The sequence below is a fragment of the Mastigoproctus giganteus genome, chromosome 5 (genome assembly GCF_048544385.1).
Source record: "Mastigoproctus giganteus isolate SK-2022 chromosome 5, ASM4854438v1, whole genome shotgun sequence".
NCBI lineage: Eukaryota > Metazoa > Arthropoda > Arachnida > Uropygi > Thelyphonidae > Mastigoproctus > Mastigoproctus giganteus.
Genome location: NC_143579.1, coordinates 4,911,087 through 4,935,603, shown reverse-complemented (window position 1 = coordinate 4,935,603; position 24,517 = coordinate 4,911,087). Strand labels below are relative to the sequence as shown.

At 40.9% G+C, this 24,517-nt stretch overlaps 1 protein-coding gene across 2 annotated transcripts in view; it reads left to right on the top strand.

Annotated features, from left to right (window-relative positions):
* Positions 1–16,252, top strand: part of LOC150085139 (uncharacterized) — a 111,212-nt gene extending 94,960 nt beyond the window's left edge. For both annotated transcript variants that reach the window (XM_090373890.1, XM_090373891.1), the window contains 3 exons: positions 7,052–7,128; positions 11,793–12,004; positions 12,339–16,252. In XM_090373890.1, coding sequence (XP_090230016.1) covers positions 7,052–7,128; positions 11,793–12,004; positions 12,339–13,315 — 1,266 coding nt within the window. In that variant the 3' untranslated portion in view covers positions 13,316–16,252. The remainder of the gene's footprint in view (positions 1–7,051; positions 7,129–11,792; positions 12,005–12,338) is intronic.
* The last annotated feature ends 8,265 nt before the right edge of the window (positions 16,253–24,517 follow it).

Here is a 24,517-nt window from a genome sequence, read left to right as displayed (position 1 = left end):
TTTTCGAGAGATGCTTCAAAACTCTTGGATTGAATTCGGCTACCGTCTTCACATTCTACGTGCTACCCAAGGTGCCCACGCGGAGGTTTACCAAAATGCGTTTGTGTGGTAAGAAATTCTTTGAGTTCCTTTATTAAGTGCAGCAAACCGTTTTACAATACCTAGATTAAAATTTTATTATAATATCTTCATAATCAGGTGAATAATTTATAGACACTGTATAAACTACTGTAATTACCATCATTGTACATTGATAGACAGTCGAAGGGACCAACACCTCTCAATGCATAAAAAGTAATTAGAGGAATCGCCATGCTTCTGCGCACTTCATGGCAGCGTTACATAGGCCCAAATATGAAAGCTCAAAAAGTAGCTTTGGTGGTGTGGTTTTACAGATAAAGTTAAAGGTTACAATAATTATTGTGATAAACATTAGGAAGGGCTCATTTTGTTATAAACTGGCACAAAGGGTGGGTGATCCGACAGAAGGTAACTCAATTTTAAATAAAAACAAGTACCTACAATAGAACCTGAACATGCTTACCGTTTTTCCTTCCAATATTAAATGGCCAAATATGTGTTTTGAATTAATCGCTATGCGCGCCACCTATGCTTTTTTGATAACAGCGAAAATTAACGTAATTCATGATTTAATTTATCAATTTTAATAAACGATAGGAGTGTATGCCAGGAAAGATAAAATAAGAATAAAAAATAAAATAAAATAAGAATAAAAATATACGAGTACAGCGTTTCTAAGGCTATCAAACACACTAAAATAATGGAGAACCTGACATGAAAGGAGTAGTTTTTGTATTGGCTGGATGACCATGCAGGAGGGATTTTTTGTTTTGTTTTCTGTTTTGTTTCTTGCTGTTAGTATTTGTGAAGAAAAGACGATACAACCTGATGTATCACGGAGAAAATGACCGACCTGCCATAATTCCAAAGAGGTCAAATTGTTGGTGCACGTTCAGCAGAACATCAATTACTAAAACTGCTGATTTGTTTAATATATCCACAGCAATGTACCGAAAGCGCGTCTGCATTCAGCAAGTGTAAAGTAAAGTGTAAAGTGTGTTTAGGGTCAAGCGGCACCAGGGGTTTCCCCCATCTCCGCGTAGGTTACATTGTAGGTGAACCAGTTTACTGGAAAAGCCAGAGATTTACAAGTGTATGGACTTTGTATATGTGTGATGCCTTGTACCGTTGTTCATCTGGTCATTTAGCCGCCAGACCTCTACTGAGGCCCGACGTTGCCCCACTTTCGCCCCGTGGAGGCAGACCAGGTATCCACTTGAATATAGTTCACTCTGGCAGGTCCTGCCACCTAATTTCCTGAAATTTCAGTGGCTAGGACCTTAAAAAAAAAAATAAATAAAATAAATAAATAAAAAAAATAAATAAAAATAAATAAAAAATAAATAAATAAAAATGTGATCACGTTGAGGAGGAAGTGCTAGGAGGTCAAAAGAAATGGTGGGCGAAATTGATTTTCACTTGCATTCAGCAAGTATGGGAAAACAAAATCTGATAGGATGGATTATGGAAGAAAATCTAATTTGACTGAAGAGACCACTGAACACTGAAAAGGATTGCAGCCAGCTTCCACAAAAACAGTTTGCCAAGAACTCCATAAAGCTGAAATTTATTGCAGAGCCGCTATTGCCAAGCCTCTCGTTTACCGATGATAACGCTAGACTGACGAGGCAATGACGTAAGGAGCACACCTTTGCAAACTGGACTCGATGATTGGAAACATGTCTTAATTTCAGAAGAATCATTATTCACACTTTTTCCAACATCCGGCAGAGGATGATGCGCTTTCTTTGATTGCCAAAGAAAACCCATCATCCTTACTGTCAACCGCCAAACATGGAGGAGGAGGAGGATCAACAATGGTTTGGGCATCAATATCTTGGTATTCTTTAGGTCCTGTCCTCACCCCGAACGGGTGAAGTACTGCCACTGATTACCTCGATATTCTGAGTAATCAGATTTATCCCATGATGGTGCACACATTTTTTCCACAAACGATGCCATGTTTCAAGATGATAATGCTCAGAATACACAACCAAATGCCTCCAATATTGGTTTGAGGAGAAACTGAGGCTAAGCATCTCCATGGTCTGCACAATCATACAACATATCAAAATTTAATTTCGATATGTTGTATTCTTATCTTGAATGTCTTTAACACATTATTTTTTTGGAAAAACCATGGTTTTGATAAAGAGCGAAAATTCAGGATGCAATGAGAAAGAAATTCATCCCTACTAGAATAGTTTTACTGACACATTTCAAGCAAATACTGGGAATAGAAAGATTTGAAAAACGGTAGTCCAACCAAGGTAAACAAGAAGATAAATCAATAGAGATCGCCCTAAAGTAGCAAGCATATTCGCTAGCTACCACAAAATCCAATCTGATCTACTAGTTCTCGTGCACGTTGGCAGAATCGCCGTTCTCCCCACACGGTAGAAAAGACCTGGGTTCGGTCCCGTAATGACGTGAGGAATTTTTATGGTTCTTTTTCGCAAGGTGCTGAGTTAGTTGGTCTCAGTTGAACGTAGTATGGTTTTTTCTCCCGGAAACTCGGGTTTTTCGTCCAACAAACAGAAAATCGACCACAGAACACAAACAATTTACAGATATTATACACGGAAAAATATGGATTTAGTCGCTGATGCCCCTAAGACAACAACAACCGAAATATAGGCTGGTAAAAGTAAACCCATGTTATCTGTATTAAGCGCAACGCTACCAAGTAACGATCGTTGGTGTAATTGTGTGAGGGTGCTAGTGGGGGGATGTTACGTAGCTAAAGGAAATGACAGTTTTGGATTTCAACTTCAGTTTGTCACAGTCTTGTTTGAAGTCATTACTGTTGAATAAACGCCGCATATCTTAGAGCAACATGCTTTTTTTTTTTTTTTTTTTTTTTAGCGGAATCTTACTTTTAGTTTTGGGTTATTAAAGCAGAAAGCTTAAAACAATCCACGAAGCGGCCTAAAGCCAGATCGAAAATACATCACCAAAAAACCTTGCTGGTTTCCGCTTACTGTAAACCAGCAGCGACATAAAGCGAAAGCTTCCCACTGGCTATGAACACATAGAAAGCAGTTGACCAGTGCAACTTCTCCGTATGCGATGGGGTAAAGTTTTGCACTGGTCAACTGTCTTCTATTATGTTCATAGCCAGTGAGAAGCTTCACCTGCACGTCGCTGCTGGTTCCAGGTAAGCAGTTACCTGCGTTCTACGTGTAAGCACCTTTAGACTGCTTACACGTAGAAGTTGAACTGGTCAACTGCTTTCTATGTGTTCATACTGAGAAGTTGCATTGGTCAACTGTTTTATATGTGTTCATAGTCAGTGAGAAGCCTCCGCTATATGTAGCTGCTGGTTTCCGATAAGCGGCCACCTGCGTTCTACGTGTAAGCGCCCAAACTCTTTGTCAATGCTCGCAATATGATAAAAAATAAATAAATTTGTGTATTGCTAACAAGGGAGTACACTTCAAGTTGTTTATAAACTATTTGTTAATTATTCTGATAAGAAAAAATACAGTTTATATTGTTTTCAGTGACAGTATCGATTATCCTGCGATGAAGTGTACTTGGGACGGCCAAAGAACAGATCTGGGAAATATACTATGATACAGTGCAGCGGCGAATGACCATAAAATGTCGTTGAGCTATGGCACCACCACAATACCACTGAATAAAACCTAAATACTTTTTTGTATTTTTTTTAAATTTATTACCGAGTAATATTTATTTTTCATTACTGATTTGGGTTTATTATTATATTTAAATGTTACTTAGTAAGTCAACGGCTAAAAGTGACATGATCTGTAAAATTGGCTCTCATAGCGTAAACACACACACAACCGACGCATGCGCAGTGCTTATTCGCAATAAATAAGATAATTTATTAAAATAATAATAATAAGCAAAAACCTTTTTGTCTCTGTCATAGAATAATACTTGAAATCGAACAATTAACTGGACCTGATTTAAATTTATTTATTTTTAAATTTTACTCTGAATTTATTAATTTGCATATCAGTGTGTATGTTTTGTATATTATGCAAAGAACGTTGCCATCTGTGGTCCGAAAAATGGCAGCTCAACTTTAATGCAAGGTTATGCATTTGGGAAACAGAAATCCTGGAGTCACCTATAAGCTAGTGGGGTGAGGGAAAGAAAAAGGTGGTTCGGACGAAATACTTGGGTATCCTGACACGAAGTTCTCCATGGTTTAAACAGGCGGTTAGGAAGGCACAGTGGACAGCAATGTGCCATCGGCGAGGGCCAAGGAACCTGGTCTATCATTTATAGGGCCTTTCCTATTAGGGAGAAGACGTCATTATCTCTCTTTACAAGGCAATGGTTAGTCTGGAATATGGAACATTCCATAAATTTGGAATATTGTATTCAGGCCTGAAGATCCTACCTACAAAAAAGACAGAATTTCTGGAGAAGGGCGGCCAAATGGGTGACGAGTGCAAATCGATGCATATGCGAAAAATCGTTTAGAAGGTGTGGGCTGTCCAGCTTAACCAGCACATCTAAGGAGAGATCTGATTAAGATTTTTAAGATGCTGTTTGGATTGAGTAAAATGAATGAGGAAAGTCTGCTCTCTCTCTCTCTCTCTCTCTCTCTCTCTCTCTCTCTCTCTCTGTGCCTTGAGCGAGACAATGAACCAGAGAACACAAATATTACGTCTCAGAGAACAACAGGAGGTTGAATTTCACGAATTTCACCCATGAGCAGCGGATTGTTGGACACTGAGATAAGTTGCCTTTCAATGTGTGGAGGTAGTGGATGAGTTCAGAGTGGTTACCTGGTGGAAATTAAAATACTGTACTATGAATATTCTGTTTTATTTTATTTTTTGTTGGTGCCCGCTTTCTTGCAATACTAATATATTAGTGACACAAATATGGTTGTAGCGCAATTTGCAGTTGCACATCCGTGTAAAGTGTGGCCACGCTTTGAATTTGAGAAATTGTCTGCTGGACAGCGTAACGCTCATCAAAGGGTGAGACGCATGAACGCCGTGGCGTTCATACGGTCCAACTGCAGACCCCTCGTGACCCGAAGAGTAAGTTGGCAGACTGACAGAAATCACAACTCACCGCGTGCCAATGAATCAGCGGCAGAAGGACACACACAACAAAGCCACTTTCCAGCAGACGATAAAGCTCTTAGATAAGGCACCGTATATGTACGGCGGTGGCAGTGCTACCTCGCAGAATGGCGTCATGCGCCTCGAACGGCATTGTTTCCAGAAGGCAGATCACGCACAACCATCGCTTATGTGTGTGTGCGCGCGCTCCTTTAAACTGGAATTGTCACATTTTTCTGCGTGTGGTTTGTTGACATATTCTGGGGGTTTTCGTACTCTACCGACTGTGTGGAGGGGGGAGGGGATAGGAATTCTGACGCTCTTTTAAAATAAATTCAAGAACGCGATAATTTCTGTAATCAACTCCCCCACCCACGTTCGATGGGGTGGGGAATTCTACAGCCATAGTTACGTAACCCAAGGAAACTCGGCACGGAAATATTGAGACCAACTATCCCCGAGAAAGATCGTAAAAATGTTTTTGCGCATGCGCTTTCTGTGCTAAGTAGGATTTTTATTTATTTTTTTTTTTATTATTATTATTATTATTATCTGTTTATTTCCATAAGGAAACCACCCCGGGACGGCAAAGTGCCAGGAGGGTGCTAAGTACATATCAGGGTACGAGATACTACGTGCAGTGGGTTACATATACTGAACACGTAGTCTCGTCCCGAAATATTATATACACATTTTATGTTTAATATATACAGTATTTACACATTAATGATTCTGTACATACATTATACAGAGTACTTTTTTTTTTTTTTTTTTTTTTTTTTATTAATTAATCTTTTAATTTTAATTAATATTTTAATTTTTTAATTTTAATTAATTTTTTAAAAATTAATCTTTATAATTCCGGCGAGGTTATCTCTGCCGTTTGTTAACCCCTGGCATGGTGCCGTGAAGGGTATTGTATGGTCGTGGTACCTGCGTGTACCGATGTACTGTACAATAAAGATCTTATTTATTATTTATTTATATAACTTACATATTAACATAACTGTTACAGAAGGTATATTTTTACAGTCAACAGATTATTGTTCTTAAAGCAGAAAGCTTCACTTTTATTCACAATTCTTTAGTACTTTGCAGCCGATTCATATTTCAGTAAGCCTGTACGAATCCTGGAAGATCTCTTTCCGGTATGTTGCATCCTCACACAGTTTTTCGGCATCTATCTGTAGTGAGTTAAATATTCTCGCTGCATTTGATGGGAAGAATCTTTGCAGGCTACTAAGATTGTTCAGGACTGAACGCAGTGGATTATTTAGTTCTCCGCAACGTCTAGCAGTGGCACGCGGTTTAACTAGAATATTATCCAGGACTGGAGCATCCACTCTGCCTGTGAGCATTTGTGCGAGAGTGTGTATGTTCCTGTTAATTGTCCGCTGCATCCAGGGTGTGATGTTAAGGTTTGAGTAGAGAATGGCCCTTGAGATAGTAAAAGGGTGGCCAGCAACTCTGTTAAGCCATCGCAAGAACCAGTACTCGATCCCAAGGACGGACTTATAATGTGAATCTGGAGCTGAAGACCAGATTTGCGAGGTATACATTGCAATTGGCAGGACACACATTAAAATGTACTTGGTCGCTAGCTGAGGATCCCTAATTCCTACCAGTTCCTGCCTAGTAGCCCATAAAGCGGCGAATATTTTTGTCTTCATATGGGCGAAGTGTTGAGCAAAGGTGAGTCTGTCATCCCACTTAAGACCCAGGTCCAGGTGAGAGTGCACTTTTTCCACACTAGACCCGTTCACAGAGATTGAGATGTCATTTTTATTCTGCTTGTAACTTATGGTCATTTGGGCAGACTTCTGTGCATTAATACGGAGCCCGATGCAATCCAGGTAGCTCTCAAATTCTCGGATTTTATAATTCAGTTTTAAAATTGACTTTTTCTGTCTCTTCCGCAGATCACCCAACTGAAGATCGATAACAACCCCTTCGCGAAAGGATTTCGGGACACAGGAGCAGGCAAGAGAGAGAAGAAGTAAGTATTAAAAAAAAAAAAAATCTTTCGTTCATTCTTTCTCTCCCAAACCACACCGACCCAACCCAACCCAACCCCACCCCACTCCTTCTCTCATCAGAGTTTAACCAAAGAAGAACGAAAAACACAAGACACTGAATACCAGAACCGGTCTCAGAGAAGAGGTGTGCGTGCGTGCACACACTAGCGCGCAAGCCTCATAAAAAGCATGTTTTTCATCTCGAGGGAGGATGACCACAGCGAGTTAAGAGACCACGCACGCGGGCTTTAGCCGTAGGGAATGTTGGCGAAGTTCGACTGGTGGGAAAGTAGCGCCATCTGGAGTGTGTTCGGTGATACAATGAGACGATGCAGTGGTGACACAGCACACAGATGACACGCAGAGCAACATTGGCTAAATGTGCCTTTATGTTACGGAAAACTCCATCCCCCTCCTTCCTAATATCATCATTTTCCCTCTTGCAATATCCATAGGATGCGTCCATCATACATGACAGGAAACCACAAGGAATCCCTCTTTGTTTTGTGCATATTCGCTTACCGAACCCTTCTGGGTTTGCATAAAGGAAAGAATCTTACTGGATTCTTTGTAAAAAAAAAAAATATATATGTATGTATATATATATATATTTATTATTTTTTTTTTCCTATGAAAACCCCCCAACACAAATTGAATTAGAACCTATAGAATTTAGTACGTGAATGGTTGTAGGCTGTAAAGACAGAAGATACTTGGTGGCATTACACTTGAGTTTCTGTAGATGGTAATGGGAAATAGATGTGAAGGAAGTTGTTCCAAAGAACAGAAGTGCTCCAAATGCGTCACTGATCATATTCCTGCATTAATAGAACCTGCGGCACATCGAACTACTTTCACTGACCTTTTATAAGGCGTGGCAGCTCAGAGGATGTGTATCTTCCTCCCGTGTTTAGATTTAATCTGAAGAATATGACTCCGATGTCAGTGTCACTTACTTTTGTATTTTATACTTTGATGCAATAAATTATTTACAAATAAAAAAACACTGTAATTGGTAATTACAGGGTGCGCTGCGCACAGTATCTCCAGCCTTTTTTTTTTTTTTTTTAATTTGATTTTTATAGTTTATGTGCTTATGATGAACGTGCGTTGTATTGGGTTGTACTCCAGCACGCCCTTGCTGAAAGAAAGAGGAGAAAGAAAAGACCTTCGATAATTAATCTGTGATAGGAAATATTCTAGTATTTCTGCACTCTCTGACGAGCATCAACAAAGCGAAACTGCTTTTTAAAGCTATGTCAGTACCGAAATAAATAACATTTCAGTATTTATCAGAATTTCGATTTATCCAATTAACGCCGATCTACATTTGAGTAAATCAGTTTTTTCAGGCAGGCGATACAAAAATACAGACGCGGTTTCTGAGGGATTTGGTGCAGCATTTTCGCTAAGTCACATCCATTGGAAGAGGGCTGAGTGGGGAAAAGAAAGCACGGTCGATGCTACCTCCCCCTGAAGCGAGACGGTTGGCATTAAGGGAACTTTGTCTATTTGTTCTGCTCTTGTGTCTCTGTGTGTTCCCCCCTCCAGACAGCAATAAATGATCCTTCCAGAGTCCCCCCCCATGGGGGCTATTCACTCAGCACAAATCAGGGTCCGCGATGGAACTGAAGAGTCGATGGTACACACTCTAGAAGCGCACTCGACCAACGATCTTCCAGAATGTTTTCAAAGACTTCCTAGAGACATGTGGCATTGTCAGCCATGCGAATGACGTCACGGTCATGTGATCCAACGGTCTGTGCCATTTTTGATCTGCAATTGCGTGTATGTGACCTGCTTCAGACAGTACAGCAATGCGCTTATAGACCAAGAAACATTCCCCAATTCTAGAAACTTCTTTTAATGATGTCAGCATTTCATTATCGACACTATTAACGCATTAAAAAGAGAATTCAAACGTGAAAATTGAATTTTCTTATTTAATTAATGTAACCTAATTAAATTTAATATTATTTAAGTAATTTAATTAAGGGTAGGCTGCCTGAAATGGACTGGAGCTTTGACTTAATTACCAAGAAATATGTAATTTGTTAATAATGGTATTATTTCATATGGCAGCATTATATTGACTGATGAGGTGGTAGCACTTCAGCACAATTCAGTCAATATGATGCTACCACATTTCATATGGTAGCATCATATTGACTGAATTGTGCTGATGAGGTATATGGTATATCAGTGTTTTAGATAGCACACCTCGGCGCCTCCGTAGCCAGGTGGGCAGGAGCAGCAGTGCGTAGCACACGCTTCTTGATTAGACCGGGGTTCGAGCCCGTGCCCACCAAATACGGAGAATGCGGAAAGGTCAGGGAATGACCACCGCATATCCCCGGAGCAATATGGCCTTAGTTGCTAACGCTCCTAAAAAAAAAAAAAACAAATAACAAACAAATAGATAGCACACCGAGTGGAAAATTTTTTTTTTCATGGCTGTGTTATTCGGTCTCAGGCAAGAGTACCATGGTTTCCACCCCATCGTAAAGTTGGGTTTTTCAAGCTTAATTCTGAAGCTTAAGAAGTCAATGTACTTTGAGGTTTTGAAGCCTTTATTTTGCGATGTCAGAGGCAGTAGGAAACCCCTCGTATCCCACCAACGTGTAATTGTTAGTATTCTGGGCCTTTCTTTTTGGAAGTAATGACATTTTTTTTTATTTTTCAATAAATATTTTTGAGGCGTAAAAGAAATAATTTTGATTTTTCTCTTTTATTCTTACTAATTACGCCGATGTATCGTGGAAATTTGCTGCTTGCAAGAAGAATCCTTTCTAGATGAAAATGGTGATAAAAGATTATCTTCTGAAGATAAAAGTTTTGTTTATAAAGATTACCACCAGAAGAAGTTGGAATCCTCTTCAGAGGAACTTGTTAATAGCAAAGAAGATGTTTCTTCAATTTCAGTTTTCTTAGTTAAATTACAAAGGTAACCTGGAAAGCGAACCTGTGTATTTCAATCGAAATATTTTGTGGACAAAAAAATGTGAAAACAGAAGAAATAAAAATCTGACAGAAGGCACTAATCCTCCGCATTCAAAAGGAATTGAACTGAAAGTAGTTATAAGTTTCCTATACTTCTCAAAAATCGTGGAATCTGGTAAGAAAAATATCATTAATCTGGTTTCTTCAGATAGCAAAAGAAGAAATATTTTTCGTGCCATTACTAATCTTGTGAGATTTCTGTCCACTCTTCTGGGGCTCAGATTTGGCTGTCCTACAAGCATTTTTCTAGCTCTTAGAAACATTTTCCCAAATATCCCACAGAAATAGTCTCGTTGAAAACGGAGTATTTCGTTCAACTTCATTTTTTTTTTTTTTCAATTTTCAAAAGTTTTAAAAAGATTTTTCTCATCATTCCAAACACTGCGAGTAATCAGGTGTTTATTATAATCACCAAATAAAATTCGTGTAAAATACTTCAAACATTTCGCATTGCGCTTATTAAAAAGTCTTTATTAAAATGTTAGAATATAAAAATTTAGAGTATAAAACCAGGAATATTTCTAAGATGGTTTAAGCAAACTCAACATAATATAAGTGCTTTATGCTATATGTTACCTTTATGACACGTAAAACTTTATGAAATAAAATTGAATCATCTCAGACCCCATCACAGGTCTGTCAGATCTGTGATGGGGTCTGAGAGTCCACCAGTATGGGAGAAGATTCAATGGGGGTCTCAGACTCTCCACCAGCATGGGAGAAGGTTCAATGGAGTCTGAGAGTACCACTTTTTTACTTTCTGGTAGCGTATTATAGATCGTTGGAATGGATTGCTCGCAACCGAGATTGAGGTTCATAGTCCAGACGAGTTCAAAGTCATTGCACGTTATGTCTGAAACGGAATCTGATTGATACTCTTTAGTACCGAATAAATGAGTGATTCAGAAATTTTCCTTTATTTTTCTGGCAGTTACAGAAAATGCCCGGTTCCTTGTCATTTAGCCATTTTTTCCACTGAATTCTTTTCTTGATATTAATTAAGAAATACTGTACTTCATTTTTCTTAATAATGTGAGCAGTTTTTTTTTTTTATTGTCGTTTAAGTTGAATTTAAAATATTATGCAATATGAATATATATATATATATATATATTTAGAGATGGTTGGCATAATATTTCTGAAAATATAAAATTCTTATGGTTTAGGTTTTCTTATGTGGTAAAAAAGACATTAGTGTGCCTCATTTCTTCTTATAATAACCAGTAGCCATAAAATTCTTCTTATTGCAACCAGTTATAAGAAGAATGCAGTACAAGAAGAATACAATAAAACTGGTATTCTCGTGCCCAGTGTAGCATCGCGTAGTTTATTTTTTGTTTTTATGAAATGAGGAATATCATTGAGCATAATTGAATCCACTGGGGCCACGCTTCTTAGATGTAAATGTCGAATTTTATTAAAAATGGAGTTGGGCTGGAAATAATTAGTGGGGCGGACATAGTCGCTGATAAAAATCTACGATGGCCGCGATGAGGCCCGATTATGTAAGCAATAATTATGATTTCTATTAATACTTATTTCGTTTGTTTTGTTTAAATCGAGTTTGCCCTCGTTGTGATTGCCCTCACAGCGAGGGATGTGCCAGGGCAGTGGTGAACTGACGTGTGATTCTGTTTCCACGCAGGCGACAAGCTCTCCTGATGTCCCAGCAGCAGCAGCCTCTTCAGCAACCTCACCAGCATCTCCCCGCAGCTTCCTCCAATCCCACTGCTCCGAACACTTCCACATCGGGGATGGAGCTCGGAGACGACTCCAGTGACGAAGAGGAGAAAGTGGACGTCGGGGGCACTGCGGACCTCCAAACTGGGGTGGCCTCTCTGGCTTGCGAAAAAGATGGTATGTCTTTCATTCTCCTTCTCCTCTCCCCTTTCTCGTCCTCTGTCCGGAAATCACTTCCTCCTCGCCCCAAACTGTTCTGTGTTCTGAGCGGAGAATATTCTCTGAAATGAAATATTCTCCGCTCCAGCTGCAGTGGTGTAGTGCGCCTATTGGTAAGGGTTTGCTGTCCGTCTTAGTTCTGCTTGCTGTCTCGGAAGAAAATCATGAAGCGCGATTGCTTTAAAGCGTGAAGTGCTGCCTTTATTGTTCTAAGAATTAAGAGTTAATGCATTTTGATTTCTTCTCTTGTTTTTCCGCAAATTACTAACTGTGCTTTTTCTAACCCACCCAGAAAACATCCCCCGAGAAGACCAGAGGAATGGAGGAAGCTGCAACGGCACCGAATCTCGAGAAGAAAAACTGGACAGCGGCGACGAACGCCTCGAAAGATCTTCGGCCATAGCGACGGAGCAGAACGGACACAACAGGAGCGCCGCGGACGCCGCAGGAGGAGATTCCCGCCAAGAAAGTGCGAGCGGTCCGAAACTCGGAGGGCAGCCGAATGTGACCGTGGGCCCCGTTCTACCTCACCCTCACCTGCTGCCGTACCTCTACCCTCCGACCCTGTACACCGGAGGACTGGGCCACCTTCCCCTCTCGCAGCTGTTCATGCCCGGCACGTCATCGTCTGGTCCCTCACATTCCTTGCCGCTGTCTCTGTTCACCTCCGCTGCCGGGTCCTCACCTTTCTCCGCATCCCACTTCGCCCAGAGTGCCATGGGGTCGTCGGCCAACAGTGCGGCCACCCTGGCGATGGGGCACAACTTCCTACTGAACGCCCAACTGGCGTTTGCGGCTAGTCACCCGATGTTGGCCCACGGATACTCAGGGATCGCTCACGGACTGAACATGGGACCCAGCGGGGTGTCCAGCAACGACACAGCGAGCGCGGCCAACTCCGGAGTGACCTCGCTCGGGGAAAAACTGAAGAGCCATCGCTTCTCCCCGTACCCGCTGCCGCTGACCAACACCACGATGGTGACCACATCCGCCCCCCTGTGCACCGCCACTGCCCCGGACATCAGGTCCACTCTGTCCACCTCCCCCTACGACAGTGCTTCGGCCACCGCCATCCACAACCACAGCTCCCCAGTGATCAAATGCGCGCCGTCTCCGGCGTCGGACGGTAGCAGCTCGGACGGGTCAGTGGGACCATCGTCCGCATCGTCGAGTAGTGAACTGAAAAACATCGAAAATATGGTGAACGGACTGGAGCGGCAGCAGGAACAGCTGGCCGCAGAGACCCTCACGAGGCTCACCGAGAAGTAATTGACGAACGCTACTGTGAAAATGAACTTTCAGTCAAAACGGCGACCCGTCTTGCGATAGGACATCTCCGCGTTGACCTCCCGGGTTCCTCTTTGGACGACGAAGGTACAGATGAAAAGCAGCCGAACACGCCTCTCGTCGAGGACACAGCGAAGTTCGCCCGACCCTGCTAGACAACATGGTGTACAGAAACACGATTGTACAGGCCCCATACCAAAGACAGTGTGCGTGCTTCAGTGTGTGTGTGTGTGTGTGTGTGTGCGTGCGTCTGTGTGTATGCGTAGAAAGTAGATCGTGAGTCCCTTTGTAGTCGATAGAGTCGTCACTATGTGGACTGATTCCGCGTAGTATAACCTTTGACCTCCCAATCAGTACAGTACCGTAGCTTAAACCGATTCTCCGTTTGATAGCGTCGATTACAATCCGGCTGCGCGTGTTCTCTCCACCTAGAGGAACGCAACAGAAAGGTCCCCGAGCCGGGTTCACACATTTAGGTTCCTAAGTCACGTGTGGTAGAAGAGAAACCCACACCCAACCCCACCCAAACGAAAATAAAGACAACCCCATCCAAGTAGCAGAAAATGGCTTTCGCTTGGTTTTCATTCACACACACACGCACGGGCATATACACACGTTGACCTCAGACAGCCTAAAGGGGCCTCGTTACCAAAACAGCCACGTGATTTATTAGCAAATCGTAATTCGACAGAAGATAATCCGGTGAACTTGTATTAATGGCGCATTTATACAACTTTTGCCCGCGGTCACCGCGCAGTGAACTTCTGCTTTCTTGTAATGCGTCACCGCCGTCACTAGTGCCATCTGGTGGGTTATTTCAGTTTTACCGTGGCTTTTTATTTTATTTCGAATCATTTAATTTCTCTTTTAACTACTCCCCTATATTTTGCGTCACTCTTTTCGAGGCACGTTCACACACGCGGGTGATCCGGTAGCGAGGCGATTAGGGGGTTGTGTTTCTGTCCCTCGGGAGATTACAGTCGGAACCAAAAGACAAAAAAAAAAAAAAAATCTTTGCGAGCTCTTAGAAGCGCCGTCTTCCAGTGGAAGTAAAACGCTCTGTTTGCGCGTGCAGGTTTCATTGCGTGAGAGAAAGGAGCCCTCGGATAAGGGCCCTGATTACAGAGAGAGAGACACACACACAGCGAAGAATTAAGAGCTTTTAACTTCTCCGTCTCGAGGTATCCGCTGTTCTCCCGTGCAGGGCAGCTCTAATCGCATCAAGGGTGCTCGCTGGCGTCTTGTACGAGCCGCATGACCTCGATGTGCGCCTCCCTAGACGCGGCATTACTAAATCAACAATTAATTTGATAAAAATGTACAAGTGGGCTCCGTAGAAACGACGGACGGGCGGGAGTTACCTAGGTCAGGCGGTATCGACTTTTGTCCGCACATCGAGCGGACTGTGTGCGCCGCTCAAACACCGGGGGGACGATAAATATCTCGCGCTGTTGTCGGCGCGATTACTTTGACTTATTCTCTGTCTTCCAGCAATTCACGAAACTCCCGATGTTAAGTGGGCCCGCTCCGTCACACAATCCCGCTGATAAGCAACACAAAAGGTCATTCGGCAGTTCGCAAGACGGAAATCCTTCACCGAGTTCCGACTGAAAAATTTTATTTCGCTAATTAAGCTTCCGAAGGCAGCGACTCTCCCCCAACCGAAATTGTTTCATCGAACCAACGTCCAATCGCCTATAATAAACGCCCGAGTGCCCCCTGTCGGTCGTTTTCTATCCCAGGTAATAAATAATATTTTTTTCTTTTGAGGTCTACTTTCGTAATGGTATTTTGATAAGTTGGGCGAAGGACGTTCGTTTAGCAGCCATTTCTGTTTCGGGGACTTTTTTTTGGCACACTCGACGCAAGTGCCGAGCAGTCTCCTTTCAAATAAATAGCCGCCATTGTCCGCGGAGATTTCTCCGGTTACAAACTCGTAAAGGTCTGTTTGATCCCATTTCCCAGGTTGATTTTCGCACGAAGTAATAAATCTAAAAACGAGCTCGAATCTCGCGACTAATATATCCTTAGCCGAGATCTCAACAAAATGCGCCTTTATGTCGCTCCTGCGACGCCTTCTTCACCCCCCCCCACAGATTTCTTTTTTCTATCGCCGTTGGCTTGCCAAAAGCCGCACAAAACAAGTCTTGTGTATTTGTGTCAAGTTAACATCCTAAAAGAATGGAACTCTATACGAGTCCAAACATTTGGCTTTAAAAAATAGGGTTTTATTTACCGCCCAATTCTAATAATCATTCGAACAGGTTTTGTTTATTTTATATCCCCTAGGGCGTCGAGACCCAGAGGGGAGGAGTTATGGTAACTAGGCAACTGTTAGGCGAAAACATCCGCAAATATGAACACCCCCAACAATCGCTCTAAGTTCATCCACCGACTTCATACTTCTCTCCCACAAGTGACACCTAGCGGTTGAAGAAGGAGACAGAAGTCACGTGAAGACATTACAATCTGTCCGTCGAGAAAACTTGACGCTGGAAGCCTTCTCGCGGATAACTTTTCCAATAAAAGAACTTCTGGAGGGTTTCCCAGGAGCCAATTGGTTGTCGATAAGGAGGCGCTGAATCGTTCCTTCGAAGTCCGACACTCCAATCAATCAAATCAATCTGAAATCGACTCTGCATTAGTCCGTACCTCATTTTGTGCTGTTGCGCCCCAGTTTTTTTTTTTTTATTTTTGGCGATATTGTAATGGCACCTCGCTGGACAGCGCCCTCTAATTAGGCGACAGTGTAGGTGTGTGATCACGGGTATGCACGACCCGCCTCCTCACCCTAGAAACCCCAGCAAGTCGGTGAAGCGATCTTCCTAGCGCGATGTGCAAGGATGTGGTACACACTGATAGTCTATTTATTAAGATGTCTGTAACATAGCTGTGTGTTGTGTGGTTCAAGGTGCTGTCATTACAATAAAGCTCTTTGTTCATAATCTGCCTCTTTTTTTGTCCGTCTACACTCACTTCATAACACCCCCCCCCCCACAAAATGAACTGTTTTCCTATTTTTGTTTTTAAATGAAACCTAAATACCTCAATGCTTATCCACTAGATTCTATGAACCATTAGCACATCCATCACGCATGACACACAATTTTACACAAAAAAAAAAGGCCTATTCCACAGGTCACACTGAGGACCGGACAAAAGAAAGGTCAAACCCGATATTAACTTGTACTTGCCTGAATCTTCTTTTCTCTCAGTTCCAATACAAGTTGAGGGAGAGTGTATATATAGTACATAAATCCTGTCATGGTTATCATGGAAACATGGCTAACTCCAAAAGAGGTAGCTGTAAGTTTAAAAATCCTGTTTTTTTTAATGGAAGGGACCCATTCAATGCCCCCCATATTTAAAGATTGCAAATGCCTCGAAGATGGTCAAAATATTGACTTTAGTTTCCTGTTTTATTATCAATAATACAGGAAACTAAAGAAAGCCTGATTACATCCACAGGGAACTGAGATTTTTCATCCCGTAACAACAGACAAAAAAAAAAATGAAGAAGCTTTATTTAAAGAAAAATATTTTGATTTTCAAATTAAAAGAAAATTAATGCTAAAAATCCTAAACTCTGAAAGTAATTTTTAAGAAAAGAAAAATCGCAGTAAAATGGACTTTAAAGCTGCCTCCTCCCTTCTCGTTTAATAAGAGAGTGAAACTGTAGTGTCCAATGTCATGATCACTACTGGTTGGAAAATCTGCTACTGTTTGCATAACCACTTATTCTACTCTCTCTCTCTCTCTCTCTCTCTCTCTCTCTCTCTCTCTCTCTCTCTCTCTCTCTGTAAATTATAACCAAATATAACCTAAACTTACCAATTAGGTTAGATAGCATTATTGATAATTGAAATGCCATTTATGCTTCAAAATAGACATTAAACGGACGGATTACTGAGCCCATTTACTCCAACTGTACCTAAGGGAGTAAGCAACGCTGTTTTCCCAAAAAAGGGCAAGAAAACGGCCCTCGAGATTCGTTACTTGTTCCACTAATATTAGTTAGCACTGAAAGTGAAAAAAAAGTTTAGTTTAGCATTGAAAATGTTTAATTTACTTCAGAAATTAATTATAAAAAGACGAAACTATTCTACTTGAATAAAATTAATTTTAATTACGTGCGAAGATGTGAAATCACAACAAGTAAAAGCTAAAGTTTGAAATTAATATTTTTTTATAAAATTTTGTTAAATACTTATTTCACAAATGTTAATGATTATTAATCTTCAATAAATATTGTACTTATATAATAATTAATATTTTTTACGATTTATTTCCAACACCTGTGGGAGTAGATGGAACAAGCTCTTAAAAGAAAGCCTCCAGAAGGACTTGGATTCGTCGCGGCATAGACTCAAGAAACTGTCAAAAGCGTGCAACAGGAGTGCTGGTCCAAGTTGACTCAAATGCATTCCACATTTTTTGCAATTTGGGTTATGGATCTCTGCTTTTAAGAGCTCGTTCCACCTACTCCCACAGGTGTTCACACTGAAATCTGATGAGTACAGAAGTCAACGCAGTTGGCTGAATTCTCATTTTATGGAACCTGTTCTACGCAATTCTGGCCTTGTGATATTGAGCATTATCCTGTTTTCAAACAGGATAATGCGCAATATCACCTTTCGCAGATGGACACACGAAGCCATGAAGGCTTCGAAACAGTGCCTGGCCGGAAGCAATTTCCAGATGACCTGTGACATCCAAATGTTGCTCCGCTGGTACTAAAGGATCCACCATGCATCAAAAAAAAAAAAAAAAAAAAAATCTTCCCACACCACTGCACAGTCATCACTACCAGCCTATATTGTTCACAACTAGCGGAATCGGTCCATGAACCTATCCTGGCAGTGAAACAAGAATCATGATATTTTCGCAATATTCTGCGCCTTTCATTCCTGAAACAACAGTAACCGAGATTCGTCAGCCCATGAAGCGTTTTTCCTATCCTCCGCTGTCCAGTGTTGATGTTCCTGAGCCACTGTAACCATAGCATCTTGTTTTTTTGCTGACAGGAGTGGAAGCTGGTTCGGTCGTCGGCTACGGTATCTCATCCATGAAAAGATATGACGAGTTGTGTATTCTGATATGCCTGGTTGATTATTGCTGTTGTGCTGAGTTGTTATTTGACAGACTGTAGCCCTTCTGCCACCATGCAGTATCGACACGATCACCAGTGGTCCGATGTTTTTTGGTTATAAACCAACCCCGATTACACCCAAGACACAGACATATATGACAGCCCCAGAAGAGTTACGCATGTGTTAACCCGCCAAAGTAACTAAGGCTAGGAGACGACGGTATGCTGTGTCTGTAAATTGCAGGAATTTTTTGATCCATTTGTCTGTTTGACGGTCGAAAAACCAAAGTATCCCGGCGGGAAAAAACCTTGAAAAGCTCGCCTAAAACCGAATAACTCTGGCACGCTGTGCAAAAAAGCCCATAAAACTTCCTCGTGTCATCGACCGCAATTCGAACTTCGGCATTTTCCAACCAGTGTGGAAAGGACAGCGATCATATCCAGTGTGGTACCCGCGAGGGCGGATCAGGTTTACAGTTTCACCAACATTCATACCGGCACACAGTATGTTTGTAAACTGCGAGTGTTCTCTGGTCGATTTGCTGTTTGCTGAACGAAAAACCCAGCTACTCTCAGGAGACCGACTAATCCACCACGTTTTCTGAAAAGGGCCCATAAAAATTCCTCGCGTAATTGACTGGATTCGAACTTAGCTCTTTTCTACCAAGAGTGGAGGAGGACGGTGATTATACCAACTATGCTACTCAAGTCGTCCTTTACCGACTACTTAGCCATTTTCCCACTCTCTCACTCTGAATTTCACGCATACAACGTTCCACCCATCTGCTCACCTGCTTTTGATAGCACGGTACGAACCCGTAATACTGCTAGTGAAGGAGAGCTCCTTTCATGGAGCTTCCTTTCTTTCTGAAGGAGAGCTCCCTTCTTTAAAAAAAAGTGATAGATACAACCGTTAAAGTGGCAACATATTAAAATGCATATCAATTTTTACGCATGAAAGCAAGAAAAAATTAGCGCAAATAATGTATATTTAAAATTAAAGTTTAAAATTTAATTCAAAATTTAAATTGCACGAATAAAAAAAAATTAAAGAAATGTAATCCACTTTTATAAACTGCTTTGTTATGAAAACTATATAAATACTGGTATCAGCAACTCCAACGCGCAACTTATTTATTTTTTTATTATTTTTTTTTTATAAGAACCCCAAACACGAAAGGTATCAAAACCTGTAGTACTTAGTACAGTGCATGGGTTGAAGGAGAAGTATGGGGGGGAGGGGATGCCGGAAACTTTGCTCTAGAGACTAAACATGGGTTTCGCCACTTCAAGCCTCCAATAAGCAAAGTGGTGGTATTTCACCGGTTGATGAAAGTCATCTACCACCTGGTCATATATCCTTATAAGTGTATTATGTTTGTAGAGGGGTGTTCAAGAGCCGATTTGCGGGCCGAAGAACCCGCAACTCTTTAATTATTCTTATAAAACCGGAATAATTAATGGAAGACCCTACCCCTTCCGTCTGAGATCAGCTAATTACAGCCTCCAACGAAGGGGGCATTAGAAATTCCCCCAGTCACCGACGGGAATCGAACCAAGACCTCTCCGATCAAGTAGCAGACGGCAATGCATTTTATCGATCAGACTAAAACGAATACCAAAAAAAGAACATTCATTGATACTAAGGAGGACGTGATATGAATGCTTAATCGTATAAAAAATGAATTTTGTTTTGGTGTTCTATGAGAGAGGATCAGGACGATTTGTTATGCTTATTTGCAGATTTATTATGAAAAAATAAAAAGTACATTTGTACGTTTCAATATGTTGAATAAGATAATCAACATTTTTTTCGTGGTGAAAAAATAGTAAAGGTGATAAAGGACCAAGCGGAGAACCCTGTGGGACTTTCGTCATCAGAATACACGTTACAAAACAAGTATCGAATGTGGATGTAGTGACGGGTCCAAGTGTTTTAGATGGTGATGTAATAATGGATAGGAGATACGATGTTATTTTAATTTCAAGAGTAAGTGAAGCAGGTTTTTGTATAAAGTATGATTAATTATCACTTACAAATCTCATTAAACTGTAAAATCCTTCAAATGCACAAGTGTTTTGGTAAAATAAACATTTTGAAATATCTGTTTTATTTTTTTTAAATAAAAATGAATTTGATTTAATAATAAATAAATTATTATATAATAGCCAAGGGGAAAGTAGTGTGATCTACACATCAACTTTTAAACGTTGGCAAAACGTATGACCATCGAATTATATAAATCTATGGGTCCACATCTTAATGGATCAGAAGATTTTATTTAATAAAGAGGTTACTTTAGCAAAGCCATTTCATTCTGAGAAAGGGAGCTAATGATAACAAATTTCATATTTTCGGGAATTGATACTCGGATAAACATTAGGAAAGTTCCCCTCTCAGTTCCAACCAATAGTGGAACTTTCCAATCATCAAGCAGCTTATTTAAAATTGCTTGCATTCTATTCTTTTACTACGTGTCCCATTCATGAAGCAGAAACATAAATGCGGTTGATTTTTAATGTGGAATAAAAAGAACTCTTCATTGAGCAGAGCTGATTTCCTAGTTTATGGTATTGCTCTGGAAGTAGGTGCTGGTCCAAGTGTTTTAGATTCCCTACTTGCAGAAATTATCACCGGGTCAGGAAAATTTTAAAATAAACTGGACAATTTTAAACTCTAACTTTCGCTCGATCGTCAAAGATATTCAAGGCAGCGAGTAATGGAAGCCGTGACCAGGGCAAGACAAATGGAATGCTTTCCTCAGGCGCGTCAAAACTATGCATGCATGTGGGGTTGTGGACATTGTATGTATAGGGTGGCACCTGGAACGTCTGTTTAAATCCTCCTAGTGTCTCTGTGAAGAATAGAATCAACTATAAAAGGGCCAGAAATGTGATTGCTGTAGGTTTGTGAGAAATGTGTATGTTCTGGTCATTGGCTACCCAGAAGCATGCTTCTGGTGCTATCGTCCACATCATGGGAAGGTGGGCTAGTTTCAGTAGAGCACGTACTGTTTCAAAAGAGACTCTGCCCCACCTAGTGTTGCCAAAAGGTGGGCCAGGATCTTCTGGGGCCGATTCCAGAGAAAAATAAAGAAAACAAAAAAAAAAAAAAAACCAGAGCGCAAAAACGAAGGATCTAAAAGTAATATATTTATTGTTATTTTGAAAACTTCGACATACCACAAAACAACTAAGCGCGACGCATTTTGCAGTTTCTTCATTATTTATTAATAATGTGTGTTTATTTGTCTCTTTTTTGGTTACAGATGTAGGAGGGAGCAAAATACATGTCTTTTTTTAGGGGTCTCCTTTTCCACTTTCGAAAATTAATAACCTGGAAACTATAAGGTCATATCGAAAAGCTTTTTTTTTGTTTTGTTTTTTTGTATTTTAATCAGTATAGTTAGGAATACAGCTTCTAGCTTTTTTTTTGTTTCTTGGAGACGATGAATGAGACCACGACGAGCAAATTCTAGAATTCCACAATCCCAGAGTCATTTCTTTTTGTAATGAAGGCAGAAGTGAGTTGAAAAATCGTTTAGCCCCCTGGTAGTTAAATTACAAACGGATTTTTTATTGTTTAAAAAACCTCACATACATTGCGTACTATGCAAAAAAAAAATGATTTTTCGTTATTAAATTTTAAATGTGAAGAAATTTTTTAATCACCCTGTACACAAAAATGTATGACTCACATGGCGAATCATCCACAACTAAAGAATTGGGACAGTTATCAACACACACACATCAATTGAGTTAGAATTTTATCTTCTTAAATTTTTTCATAGATTTCAAATAATTCAGTTGCATTTACAACCACTTTATCTTGCAAGATTGCGGGAGTGAGTGGAAGAAAAGTGATCCAAGTACATATTTACTTTTCAAGGACATCCAAATTCTTGATGAAATCATAGAGTAACAACCAAATTATCTAAAAAATAATAATAATAAAATATGACATTTGGGGCAACTCGGTAGAAATTGATAGACATTAAAAGAGGACACGTGTATTATTCACACATACTTTGTTTTAACATAACTTCAATAATCTTCATGTATTTTGGTTTGTTATGTTGGTTTTTAGGAGCATTAGCGACTAAGGCCATATTGCTCCGGGGAAATGTGGTGGTCATTCCATGACCTCTTCCGCATCGGGTGGTCACGGGCTCGAACCCCGAGCTAATCAAGAAGCGTGTGCTGCGCACTGCTGCTGCCCACCTGGCTACGGAGGCGCCATTGTATTTTGGTTTAACGTATGGATGAAGTTGCGAGAGTTCACAGATGCAAAAATTCTTAAGCTGCATCTCTTCCAAGTTTACTTTGTTAATGTACCATAAACATCAGATTTCCATCGAAAATACCGAGGGTACTAGTACATAGCAGTGGCTGTATTAGGCGTTCACAAATACCGAACTTACTGGGTACTTTTCAATTGAAGATAAATACGCCGTTTCAGCCTGAAGTGCAAACTTCCCCAAGTTTTCCAAGGGTTCTCTGATTCTGCAAACCCATAATTTACATTTACAACGACGCCTCAACTCCTTAGCTGCATTGGTGACAATCCACGACGCTGCACAGACATAGTACACTATCGTGGTAACGCGTGGGGTTGGCATATATTAGTTAGCATAGCAGGTACTCTTATTACACCGTTTGCTGATGGGGATTCATTTGGGAAACATTCTTTACAAAATTTAGTTATTTCTGCAACACGTAACTGAAGTAAATTCAGATTATGTGAGAGTGGCCGTAGTGTACTATTAGGACAACCTCCATTTCGTCCGTGGAAGTACTCTATATCCAATTCTACACACGTACAAGCTCCGAGTTGTTGTTTCTCGAGGCCATCGTCTGTTTTAAACACACAGACAAGCATGGGAACTTCGCCCTTAAGCTAGAAATTTGCTCATGAACTCGAGAAAGATCCCCGTTTTTAGTAGAAGATCTCATTCCATCTGAAACAGAGCGACCCGTTCTTTGGCTGCCAAAAGACGAGGCATCCGAGTGAAGATCTGCGATGTGCCGGGCCACTTTTGGAACAAACACCACAGGCGACAAGAATTACGTCTTCCCCGCTTGAAATATCCCGTTTATTCTGTAAGCCAATCATTAACCCCCCTCCTTTCCCCACCATCATTACCGCAGACAGCAGTGGAATTGGGCCAAAAAAGCTGCGAATTTAAAATGAGTGGAAATGTTATCCAAAAACTGCGCAAGTTGGATGTAAAGGACCTTCTTGATTTTTCCCGACAGAAATATCGTGCATTGCCAGAAATAGAAACGCGTCTGGCACGATCGGATGGAAAGGTTTCAAGGTATTAGCGATTAACGCAGTATTCGTCATCGCTGCAAATCATCTGCCTTCCTGGCAAATTTTTTTGTAACTTCTTTAAATTCACGAACCATCAAAAACACAATTAATGCTGGCCTGGTCATATCAATGGCCGTTAAGTGTGGCCATTGAAATATGACTTATACATGTACTAAGTCTCCAATCCTTTTACATGTAGTTAGGAACTGGGGATCGTATCACCCAGTTGACAGTGTGGTTACAAAAAGTGCGTGTAGGCAAATTAACCACCTGCTGGGTTTGAATTCGTTCCTTGCTTTCTTTGGATATTAGGGCTCGAAGACAACGAGACAGAGATAGCTATCGATGGGAGGGGGGGGGGAGATAACCATCAGCCGTGAGGGTTTCCGTAGCCATACGGCGTCTTTCATGTCACACTGGCCAGTTCAGACTTGAAGAAGCACACACTCGGAAAGTTAATGACATGAGAATTCTGATCCCAGATAAAGATTCTCCTTAGCCAAGGCACCCACCGCATTCCTGAGTGGGGCAGCCACCAATCACCGACGCTGTGACAAGATAAAGATGATCTCTTAAAGAATGAAAAGATTGTGGATTACTGAGGGGTGGGTTTGTCGTCAGAGACTCCAAAATACTGTAAGAGCGAGTAGGGAAGGAATCTGTAACAAAACTACTCAGGTCGCAGGTTTTGTTGAGTTCCTTGAGCCTCGGAAGCATTTCGTATAAGTTTCCACGAAATGCTGCTCCTCATCTATACCCTAAATCAGCGAGGTTGTGGGGG